Raw genomic sequence first — 12,207 nt, 5'->3', positions numbered from 1 at the left:
TGTAGCTACAAGCAATTTCAATCACTGAAATTCTCAAAACAATTATATCAGGTGGCAGGATTTTAATTTCAACTTATGATGCTGAAAGAAATAAACAAATGATCTGAGCATATGTACACAATCTTTGTATACCATAATAATTCCCACTATGGCCATGTAGGTGCACAGTAATTCAAAGACAGTAATGATAATAAAATAAATAAAAGTATTTAGATTTTAATGGAAATGCCATTGCACAAATATAAAGTTCCTTCAAAGTGAGTGAAGAGTCAGCGATGATTTTCTAAATCATCTGTGGGAAAATATCAAGAAATAGAAACCAGAAAAATGGAAAAATAAGACATCTGTTTTATCTCGACAATACACCAATCTATGCTTTCAACAAATTTATGGTTTTTTATCGTGCTGTTCTAGTTGTTAATGTATGCTCTCTTAATTTGTCCATTGTGATCAGTTTTTCTTGTTGAAAACAGAAGCTAATGTTTGACTAAGGTCAGTTATAAATATTACTGTAACACTTTTGTGTTTTACTACTTCATTTCTGAAGAGTAAAATCTCTTAATCTGTTGACCACTCAGAAATGTTTTTTCTTTGTCTTTTCCTGCTCCTTTGTAACAGCTGCATTAAAGTCACATCTCTAGACTACACTGCATACCTCTTCATTGAACTCCCTTTCAGGAGCAATGGTCATAGTAGTAGTACTATTGGTAGTAGTAGCTGTTGTTGCTGTGGTGTTCAGTCTGTAGACTGGTTTGATGCAGCTCTTCATGCTAGTCTATCCTGCACAAGCCTCTTCATCTCTTAAATAACTGCTGAAAGTGACACCCATTTGGACTTGCGTACTCTATTCATGCCTATGTCCCATTCTAGAATTTTTACATCCCACACATCCATTTATTACCAATTTGACTATTACTTGATGCCTTACGATGTGTCCTATCAACTGCTTCTTTCTTTCAGTCAAAATGTGTCATGAATGTCTTTCCCCTTTAGTTTGATTCAGTACTTCCTCATTAGTTATTTGACTTATCCATCTAATTTTGAACATTCTTCTATGGCACTACGTTTCAAAAGCTCCTATTCTCTTCTTGTCTGAAATGCTTGACATCTACCTTTCATTTCCATTCAAAGCTACACTCCAGACAAAAACCTTCAGAAAAAAGGCCTAACATTTAAATTTATATTAGATGCTACAAAATTCCTCTTTTACATAAATGACATTCTTGCTATTCCCTGTCTGCATTTTATATTCTGTCTTCTTCAGCCATTAGTTATTTTACTGCCCATATATCTAACAATTTACTCTTTTCTGTTTCTCACTTCCTAATCTATTTACCTTGTCATCAGCTGATATAATGTGATTACACTTCATCTTATAATCTCTCTTCAAGACATTATCCATTCTGTTCAACTGTTTTTCCAAAGTATTTGCTGGCTCTTACAGAATTGCAATGTTGTCAGCAACACTACTAATCCTTCTTTTTCTACTTATTTTATCCCCTGCTGCCTACAGATTAGATTCAAATGTCAATAAATAGTATATATTCCAATAAGATACTGTAATTCTGTAGATTATATTGTAGGTAAATTGAATTTGATTGGCTCTGTTGCAGCATGCACTCATTGAGGACACACCACACTGATTTTATTTGCACTTATTCATTATATTATTATAGGACACATAAAGGGTGCAAAGTAATCCACTATTTTCACACACAAATTGACAGGAATAAACAGTGATGCTAAATATTTTTCAATAATGTTATCTGTTTCAGGTCACTGAGAGCTGTAAATGACGATTTTGAAGAGTTTAAAGTGTTCCTTAACAACTCCTACAATGCAAATGAATTCTACATTAAAGATATTTTCAATTATTTTCAGTACATAATTGATAAATTATCCATTAGGTAAGTTCTTACAAATCTCACAATAGAATAAGAAAATGCATGTAACTGCTGTAAGTTGAATTAGAAATGTAAACAACTCAGTTATTTACAGCTGTTGAATAATCACCCTCATTTTGATTTTTTTTCCAAATGAGGCTTCTCAATAATTAGAAAAAAGTTTTATGATTATGATTTTGAGAAAGTAATTCTGGAGGGTTTAATAGGTTCCCTTGATTTCAGTGTGTATAAACATAAAAATGGAATAGATATTTCATTTGGCAAATCCCCTGCTATTTGCAAGTCATGAACTGCATTGGATACAGTTGGTGTTTCATGAATTTAATCAAAGGTGAGAAGGGCCACACTAGTGCAGACTATCAAAGAGAATGTAAAATACCTGTAATTAGAATAAATGACAGTTGCCAACAACTAAAACCAGACATAACTGTAGGCAAAGATATTTTTATGGCATCACTGTGGGCCCACTTAATCCCCATAGTGTTTCCTCAAAGAGCCAGCTTACACACACATCTAGCTGACACCCCTTCTTTCCTGTTTCTGAAGTTATGCTCCAATTTAATCCAAACTGATTCCCTCAAGACGTTGTCTGAGTAACAAGAGAACAAGGAAGAAGGCAGTGATCTGCTATTACAAACCTGCTTGGCTGTTGTAAACAAGGGCATAATTTATGTTCACTAGAGTCATATTTTGCAGTCTTGGTGGTCAAAACTATATATTACAAGCTAAAGTTTCATGGAACACAGTAAACATAGCCTTGTGGAGGCCTCTGTCGTCAAAAATAAAACTGAATATGGAACTGTTCTTCAAGAAAAACACCTTTTTAATAGTATTTTCATTAAACATAACCAATTTCAACTGAACAGTTCCCTTTATAGGCCAAAAAGGTTATCTTATAGGGAGCATCTCCCCTTGTCCTTTCAGTTTCTGGAATTTTTATGTATTCACATCACAGAGGGCATCTAATCTTCTGCTGATTGTAAACATTCTGGTGAAAGATGTTCTTTAGATAGTGCACTTCAAATGAGAAGCTACAGGTATATGTCCCATTAAAAAAAAAATGTGGAACAGCCTCTATGATTGTGTTGAACTGGCAGTTGCTGATATGATGATGTAAATGTGTGTCGTTCCTATAAAGACCATGACCCAACTTATAAGCAGCATTTCTCCTCAACAGCATGTGAAAGAGGGGAAGCAACCATCCTTTTGGATCTCCATAGCAAATGCAATATTGGGGCAGAGAGTTTAGGTGGAGCAAAACGTACACAAAGTCTCTCTACATCTCAGTATTGTGAGATCATATGGCAAAGATGTTTTCACAGGTATGACTCAGTTCCACAGACCCCAGGTCTCCTCCCTCCAAATCTACTATAACAATGTTGGTGACAAGGGGGGACAATAGACTGTCCATAGCTACACCATAAGTCTGATTAAATACCTGATCATTGAATAATAATTATATGGAGGTTGACAAATGCCAGTTGTTTATAAAAAAAAGAGATTGAAAAATTAAAAAGAGAAGCTGCATATAAAGTTAATAAAATACTGGTGTTACCAGAACAGAGCTCTTGTAAGTTTCATAAGATACCCATTTAACTTTAAGTATAGCTACTTCCTTAGCCGCCTAAACCAGAGTGCTCAACATTGTTGTGAGTTGCTGAGATATGTGACATATTGTAGTCCACATGTCACTCATAATAGGCCAATTTATGAATTTTTGATAGACTAAATCTTGTTGGGAAATGGAGGATGGGCAGACTTTATAACAAAAATGAAATGTTTTTTGTATGATGAGCTGCTATTGAGTACAGTAGTGATTTTCATTTTCATTATCTTCTTTGGATAAGCAGTGGATCTTTTGTAACATCTTACTAATGAAGTCCTGTAGATCTAGCAAGGCCACAGCACAGCCTTCATCCTGGGCATCAACAAATTCAGTTGTTTCTCTTCGAATAAAGTGCCTTAGTTAACAACTGCTGTGGTTTGCTTCTGACCTTAGAATTACCCAAACAACATTATTTTATCCATGTTGTATATTGTGAAGTCCACACCTGTTAATGCTAGTTGGTGAATGACACAGCAAGCCACAAATACTTTTAAATGTTGTATTTTAGTGATACAACCAGTTTCAGGCTACCATTCCCATCTTCTGATGGCTAATAATTTTCATTACACAGATGTTTTGATCAACAGCATGTCATCTGCTCCACACTGCACAAGAATATTTGAGTACTAAGTACTACTTTATCAATTGTTTCATTAATAAAAATATGCTGAAGTGCTTGCATTTTTTTATACATGCAGCAAAATAGTTGTTTTCACTTACATACATTCCAGTAGATGACAAAACAAATCGCCATCTACTGGAACATATACTTGTGCACATATTCTTGTGCAGTGTGAAGCAGATGACTGCTGTTGATCAAAACATCTGTTTAGTGAAAATGATTAGCCATCTGAAGATGGGAATGGTGGTCCGAAACTGGTTATGACACTAAAAGAAAACTTTCAAAAATTTTTGTGTCTTGTTGCGTCATTCAGCAACCAACACCCAAATAACATTTAAAGAGTTACTTGCTCAACTTTGCTGATGAAGTGACTGACAGAAACATGCTTGGTAATCAGGAAAGAATCCAGACACTTTTTACTGATGTAGTTAATCCTCAAACATTGAGGAATGCTTCTTAGTGTATCATACCAAGGAACTAGTCGAAAGACATAGTTGTGGAAGACACATTTTCTGTATATCGGGATATAATACAATTTTAGTTGACACAATCATTAATCAAAAGAATTTTCTTTCATCCATTCATTCTGATCACAGGTATTCGTCGTGACTCGTAAAACCAAATGTAACATAGAACATCTATTTCTTGGTACAAATTTTATCCTTTCTACATTTCTTTGCAATTAAAAGCTAAGTTAGTAGAAATATGTAACTTATTAATTTTATTTTTCAGTGTCACTATGTAATTAAGGCTTCTTGATTGATAATTACATGTATAAGCAGAATAATTATGGCAGTAATTAATTAGCAGTCCATTTATTAAAAGATAATTTTCTTTGTTAAAGTAAAATTAGACTGATTCAACATCAATCATGATGGAATCAACAGAATGCAATGAATGAGTGAATGTGTCAGAGATAATATCATACCACTCACGACAAAATAAATGTCATTAATGAAAGAGATAAGGAACCAAAATTATGTTTGTTGTCTTGTGCCAGTGATACTGAAATGAGTTTGGAAACATAAAAATTAAACTGTATTAGAGCGAAGAATTTGCGCTGAGGGAGATGACGTTCCTCTTTTATCATATATGTATTTCTCATTTGACACCCTATTCAAATGTATGCTTTAGAAGAGGATTTTCATTCATATTATTAGGTAATTACCCATCTAATTAGTTATTTACATGTTACAGGGATCATCATTTGTGACTGCAGTTAACTTTATTATCCATTTCATTCTTTATATCAGTGAGTTGATGGTGAAATGTTTTGATGGCTGGATCCCTCACTCCTTCCTGTGCCACACTAAGGCTGAGTGGTGGATAGTATTAATTATTTATCCTCCTAGTGTTATATTTGCGAATGTTACTGATGATTTCAAACTGTGATTGAGTGTTGGAAACCAACTTCATGAGTGAGTAAATGTACTTTGTGGATGTTGTCAGTATGTTGAACTCTTCAGAGAGCTGGTTATAAGAGGTTTTATAGTAGACACCACACATTATCCTTATTAAAAGCTCTGTGCAAGAAACACTTCCTTCTTCAGTGGTGAGTTGGAAAATAGAAAAGAAAGTAAAGTTTTTTTTCTCATTTTCATCTCCAAATTGTGGTGTTACACGTCATCCAAAAGTTACAGAACTAAGATGTTTAAAAAGATCTGTAACATGTCACTTCTAGTTCAGGTTCTTATCAATATAAACACCTATCAAGTGAGGTGGCACAGTGGTTAGCACACTAGACTTGCATTCAGGAGGATGATGGTTCAAACCTGCATCCGGGCATCCTGATTTAGGTTTTCCGTGATATCGCTAAATCACTTGAGGTAAATGGTGGGATGGTTCTTTTGAAAGGGCATGGCTAGCTTCCTTCCCCATCCTTCCCTAATCTGATGGGACTGATGACCTCGCTGTTTCGTCCCCTTCTCCTAGATCAATGAACCCACCAATATAAACACCTGAGAATTTAGAATATTGTATTTCATTTATTAATTTACTCTTGTGCATTATTGCTAATGGCATGGTAAGGCATTGTTCATTACTGAGTTGCATGTATTGTGTTTTATCTTTATTGTTTCCCATCAGTAATTTGAGTCTACAGGCTCAAACTCTGAAGCCTACATGACAAATGCAAGTTTCTGAAGTCAGCCTCTGTAATCTGTCTACTTAAAAGTGTTTAAAACACATAATTATGACCCAATATGAAACCAGTACAATAATGACTGAGAAGATGATCAACTGCAAGTATTATACTGAGGAGGAGAAAATATTCAAATACATTTTGGTGTTGCCCTAAAGTGAAATAGCTATTTTCTGTCTACATCATTTTTAATGTCTCTTCAAATGCTGTAGTTTTGATCTTCAGTCCAAAGGCTGGTTTGATACAGCTATCTAAGTTAGTCTGTCCTTCACAAGCCATTTCATTTTTGTATAACAACAATCAGTCTACATCCCTGGTTACTATAGTCAAACACTGGCATCCCTCTCCCTACACAATTCCTTCAGTTGCCTAATTGATGATTGCTTTATACCGTAAGATGTATTCTATTAACTAACCCCATCTTTTAGTCAAGTTGTGACATAAATTCCCTTTTTTTCCCAATTTGATTCTGTGGCTGCTTATTAGTTAGCTAGTCTACCCATCTAACCCTCAGCATTCCCCTATAGCAGGGCACTTCAAACACATTTATTCTTTTCTTGCATGAATTGTTTAACACCCACTTTCCATTTCCAAACATTGCTACATTCCAGACAAATACCTTTGGAAAAGACTTGCAAACATTCAAATTTATATTAACATATATAACTTTAGAATATTATAACAGTAAGTGTGTTTTTCTTTTCAAATGTTGGCTTGGTAACAGATAGGCATGTCATGCTTGCAAGCTCTTGTGCCTCAGTTTAATTCTCTTATGTAGCAATATATTCAGTGAAATTAAGATTTTTTGACACTTTTCTTTATATGGCTCTCACTTTTACAGCGTCTTTCATATTTAGTCAGCATACTTGTATGTTATCAGGACAATCACGTGTATACTAGTCTTGGTTGTGCCATTACTCAGTTTCTTTAGTCTGTCTTGGAGATGAAGTTATATTTTGTTAATAGTACATGTTAATAATGGACTTGTATTGTGCCCTACATGATTGGGTTGGGGGGCAGGGGGGGGGGGGGGAGGGGGGGGGGGGCAGATTGTCGAGAAGCAAGCATTTGCTAATTTCTTGTAAGATCATCCATCAGGCCCAAGGTTCAAAGCAGAATCATGTAATATTACAAAAAAGATCTTCAGTTTCATGTTGTTAAAGATGTATCTTTTTTTTTAAACAATATAGTTGGAAGCTGGAACTCATTCAAATAGTAACTGAATATTGACATTGCTGAAGGACTGAGCAGAGTCCTGCAACTTCATTTCATTTATTATCATCCTTTTCATCATTTACATGATATAGGAATTGTCACAATACTGTCCACAATATGCACAGCAGAATATTACTAATTTCTATCAAACATTTTATAACTGAGGTATAGGTCAATTCATGCTGCAGTTCAGTGTAGATACAGAGTGCATCTGCTCAAGATAGTCAATGTGTGGCTGTCTTTAGAGGATGTTAAACATAAGACATAGATTTCTATGAATAAAAAGTAAGTTTATTCTATATACAGAGTACAATTGTGTGCACCTGTGTTGGTTTGCAAGTTCCCAGCTACTCATGGTAGGGCAGAGAGATGTTGCCTTAAAAATGTAAGTTAGTCATTATGGAATTAGAGTCCAGAAAGAAATTAGGAGGGAAACATGTCCTAGCTAGCTTTGAGCCAGTGCAAAGAGAGCTCGTGGCTTTGAGCTAATGCTTTTGGGCAATGGCCAAAAGTCAATACGAACCCTATTGTCAGCATAAAGGGAGTGCATTGTGGGCAGATTTTTCAACATTTATGTTCCATGGGAACAAGCAATCTTTGCTGAAGCAACAGATTTACTTGACACATAGACCACAATGGATTATACTTGAACATTACAAGAAAATATTTGAATGAAAAATTTGAAATAAATATTGGACTGGTTGGGCAATCTGTAAACTCAATATGAGGTGGAGATTAACTCAGGAGCTACACACTGTTTACTGCTTCTACAGTAGAGACCACTGACAGGGTATTTATCTAAATTTTGAATCATATCTTTTCGGTAATATAAAAGCCTAAAACATGAAGTAGTTTCTGTCAACACTATGACTGCAATTACTTATAAATTATACAATAAATGAAGTGATTTATCAGTGGCATTGCCTTTATGATTTTGAGAAAGTTTTTTCCATTGTCTTTTGTTTATAACTTAGTGTTTCATTTTTAATTTGAAGGTGATTCCCCCACGCCACACCCTTTCCCCCAACCCACCCTAACGCTGGATATATCTTACTTAACTAGTGCACCACACATTTTTACATTTAATAGGAAGTATTATCCCACTTTTATTACAGTTATGAAATTTTTAGTTAGTTTTATCAAATGTTTAGCTATTATAAGGAGTGATGTCCACTCCAGTTTATAAAATGAAATATGGATGTGGTACACATGCCATAAAGTGAATATAAGTTGAAATCATATTTAATTATCGGTGGACAAGCACCTCTATTCTTTTTTTCCATTTCTTTTCACAGGGAACATATTGAATCACTTCCAAAAATTGTAAATGAAATATGGGAAATGATGGGTGAATCAGGAGAAGCTGTTAGGGAATCAATTTTGTGGATAGTTGATACTGTAAGTACATACTCTAAACTGAAGACATTTAGAAATATCTACTACTTATGCCATACATATCTGCCAACAAGCAACAATAATACATGAAAAATTTCACTGCATTTTCCATAGAAAGCACCAAACATTTGTGAACATAGAACGTTTGGTGAAGAAGATTCTGTACTTGACTTATTAACTTGTGTGAAGCTACTGTGCTTGTTACTACCCTATGTTGTCTGGCTGATAGTCCCAATGATAAATATGACAGAAATTACTGAAACAAAACTTTGTTAGATGTGATAAATGTGAAATGCTGTGAATATTGAATGAATCTGCTGCAGTTACATTTACATTAGCTGTAGTCCACTGATCCCATATATAGGGGCTTGTGGGATGTTGAAAGAAATTTAAAAAAACATATATTTAATTTAAATGCAATTCTAAAAGAATTCTAAAAGACTACTCTATTAGATTAGATTAGATTAATACTAGTTCCATGGATCATGAATACGATATTTCGTAATGATGTGGAACGAGTCGAATTTTCCAATACATGACATAATTAGGTTAATTTAACAACATACTTAAGTTAATATAACAAGTTTATTTTTTTGTGTTTTTTTTTTTTTGTTTTTCTTTATTTTTATTTTTTTTAATTTTTTTTAATATTTTTGTTTTTTTTTTCTTTTTTTTCTTAATTTATATCTAAAAATTCCTCTATGGAGTAGAAGGAGTTGTCATTCAGAAATTCTTTTAATTTCTTCTTAAATACTTGTTGGTTATCTGTCAGACTTTTGATACTATTTGGTAAGTGACCAAAGACTTTAGTGCCAGTATAATTCACCCCTTTCTGTGCCAAAGTTAGATTTAATCTTGAATAGTGAAGATCGTCCTTTCTCCTAGTATTGTAGTTATGCACACTGCTATTACTTTTGAATTGGGTTTGGTTGTTAACAACAAATTTCATAAGAGAGTATATATACTGAGAAGCTACTGTGAATATCCCTAGATCCTTAAATAAATGTCTGCAGGATGACCTTGGGTGGACTCCAGCTATTATTCTGATTACACGCTTTTGTGCAATAAATACTTTATTCCTCAGTGATGAATTACCCCAAAATATGATGCCATATGAAAGCAATGAGTGAAAATAGGCGTAGTAAGCTAATTTACTAAGATGTTTATCACCAAAATTTGCAATGACCCTTATTGCATAAGTAGCTGAACTCAAACGTTTCAGCAAATCATCAATGTGTTTCTTCCAATTTAATCTCTCATCAATGGACATACGTAAAAATTTGGAATATTCTACCTTAGCTATATGCTTCTGATTAAGGTCTATATTTATTAATGGCATCATACCATTCACTGTACGGAACTGTATGTACTGTGTCTTATCAAAATTCAGTGAGAGTCCGTTTACAAGGAACCACTTAGTAATTTTCTGAAAGACAGTATTGACAATTTCATCAGTTAATTCTTGTTTCTCAGGTGTGATTACTATACTTGTATCATCAGCGAAGAGAACTAACTTCGCCTCTTCATGAATATAGAATGGCAAGTCATTAATATATAATAAGAACAACAAAGGACCCAAGACTGATCCTTGTGGAACCCCATTCTTGATAGTTCCCCAGTTTGAGGAATGTGCTGATCTTTGCATGTTACGAAAACTACTTATTTCAACTTTCTGCACTCTTCCAGTTAGGTACGAATTAAACCATTTGTGCACTGTCCCACTCATGCCACAATACTTGAGCTTGTCTAGCAGAATTTCATGATTTACACAATCAAAAGCCTTTGAGAGATCACAAAAAATCCCAATGGGTGGTGTTCGGTTATTCAGATCATTCAAAATTTGACTGGTGAAAGCATATATGGCATTTTCTGTTGAGAAACCTTTCTGGAAACCAAACTGACATTTTGTTAGTACTTCATTTTTACAGATATGTGAAGCTACTCTTGAATACATTACTTTCTCCAAAAATTTTGGATAAAGCTGTTAGAAGGGAGATTGGACGGTAATTGTTGACATCAGATCTATCCCCCTTTTTATGCAAAGGTATAACAGTAGCATATTTCAGTCTATCAGGGAAAATGCCCTGTTCCAGAGAGCTATTACACAGGTGGCTGAGAATCTTACTTATCTGTTGAGAACAAGCTTTTAGTATTTTGCTGGAAATGCCATCAATTCCATGTGAGTTTTTGCTTTTAAGCAAGTTTATTATTTTCCTAATTTCAGAGGGAGAAGTGGGTGAGATTTCAATTGTATCAAATTGCATAGGTATGGCCTCTTCCATTAACAGCCTAGCATCTTCTAATGAACACCTGGATCTTACTATATCCACAACATTTAGAAAATGATTATTAAAAATATTTTCAACTTCTGACTTTTTGTTCGTAAAGTTTTCATTCAATTTGATGGTAATACTGTCTTCCTCTGCTCTTGGTTGACCTGTTTCTCTTTTAATAATATTCCAAATTGTTTTAATTTTATTATCAGAGTTGCTGATTTCAGACATGATACACATACTCCTGGATTTTTTAATAACTTTCCTTAATATAACACAGTAGTTTTTATAATTTTTTATAGTTTCTGGGTCACTACTCTTTCTTGCTGTCAGATACATTTCCCTTTTCCGGTTACAAGATATTTTTATACCCTTAGTAAGCCATGGTTTGTTACAAGGTTTCTTACGAGTATATTTAACTATTTTCTTGGGGAAGCAGTTTTCAAATGCATTTACAAAAATGTCATGAAATAAATTATATTTTAAATTGGCATCAGGTTCACGGTACACCTCATCCCAGTCTAACTGCTGTAGGCTTTCCCTGAAATTTGCAATTGTTAAATCGTTGACTGAATGTACTACTTTGGAGGACTGTTTAGTATTGCTGAATGGAGCTATGTCATATATTGTAACTAGCTGTGCACCATGATCAGAAAGACCATTCTCAACAGGCTGAGCATTTATCTGGTTAAACTTATCTTGGTCTATAAAGAAGTTATCTATCAGTGAGCTGCTATCCTTTACCACCCGAGTAGGAAAATCAATAACGGGTGTCAAATTGAAAGAACCGAGTAATACTTCAAGGTCATTTTTCCTATTACCCTCTTTCAGAGAACCTACATTGAAGTCCCCACAAATAATAATTTGCTTCACCCTGTCTGACAGATAGCACAACAAGGAGTCCAAATTTTTCAGAAATAGATGGAAATTTCCTGATGGGGACCTATATACAGTTACAATTATAAATGTGCCTTTATTTAATTTAAGCTCAGGGGCACATGCTTCTATATGTTTCTCTACACAAAACTTTTTTGTTTCTATACTTTTTGCAC

General features: G+C 34.3%; 1 protein-coding gene across 1 annotated transcript in view; it reads left to right on the top strand.

Moving 5' to 3' along the window:
- LOC124722172 overlaps positions 1-12,207 on the top strand; it is an 830,020-nt gene that overhangs the window by 643,423 nt on the left and 174,390 nt on the right. The window contains exons 56-57 of the mRNA XM_047247373.1: positions 1,776-1,907; positions 8,783-8,885. Of these exons, the coding sequence (XP_047103329.1) occupies positions 1,776-1,907; positions 8,783-8,885 (235 nt within the window). The remainder of the gene's footprint in view (positions 1-1,775; positions 1,908-8,782; positions 8,886-12,207) is intronic.

This window comes from Schistocerca piceifrons, chromosome X, assembly GCF_021461385.2.
Source record: "Schistocerca piceifrons isolate TAMUIC-IGC-003096 chromosome X, iqSchPice1.1, whole genome shotgun sequence".
Taxonomy (NCBI): Eukaryota; Metazoa; Arthropoda; class Insecta; order Orthoptera; family Acrididae; genus Schistocerca; species Schistocerca piceifrons.
The sequence above is the reverse complement of the archived record's forward strand: the minus strand, read 5'-3'. Positions and strand labels throughout refer to the sequence as shown.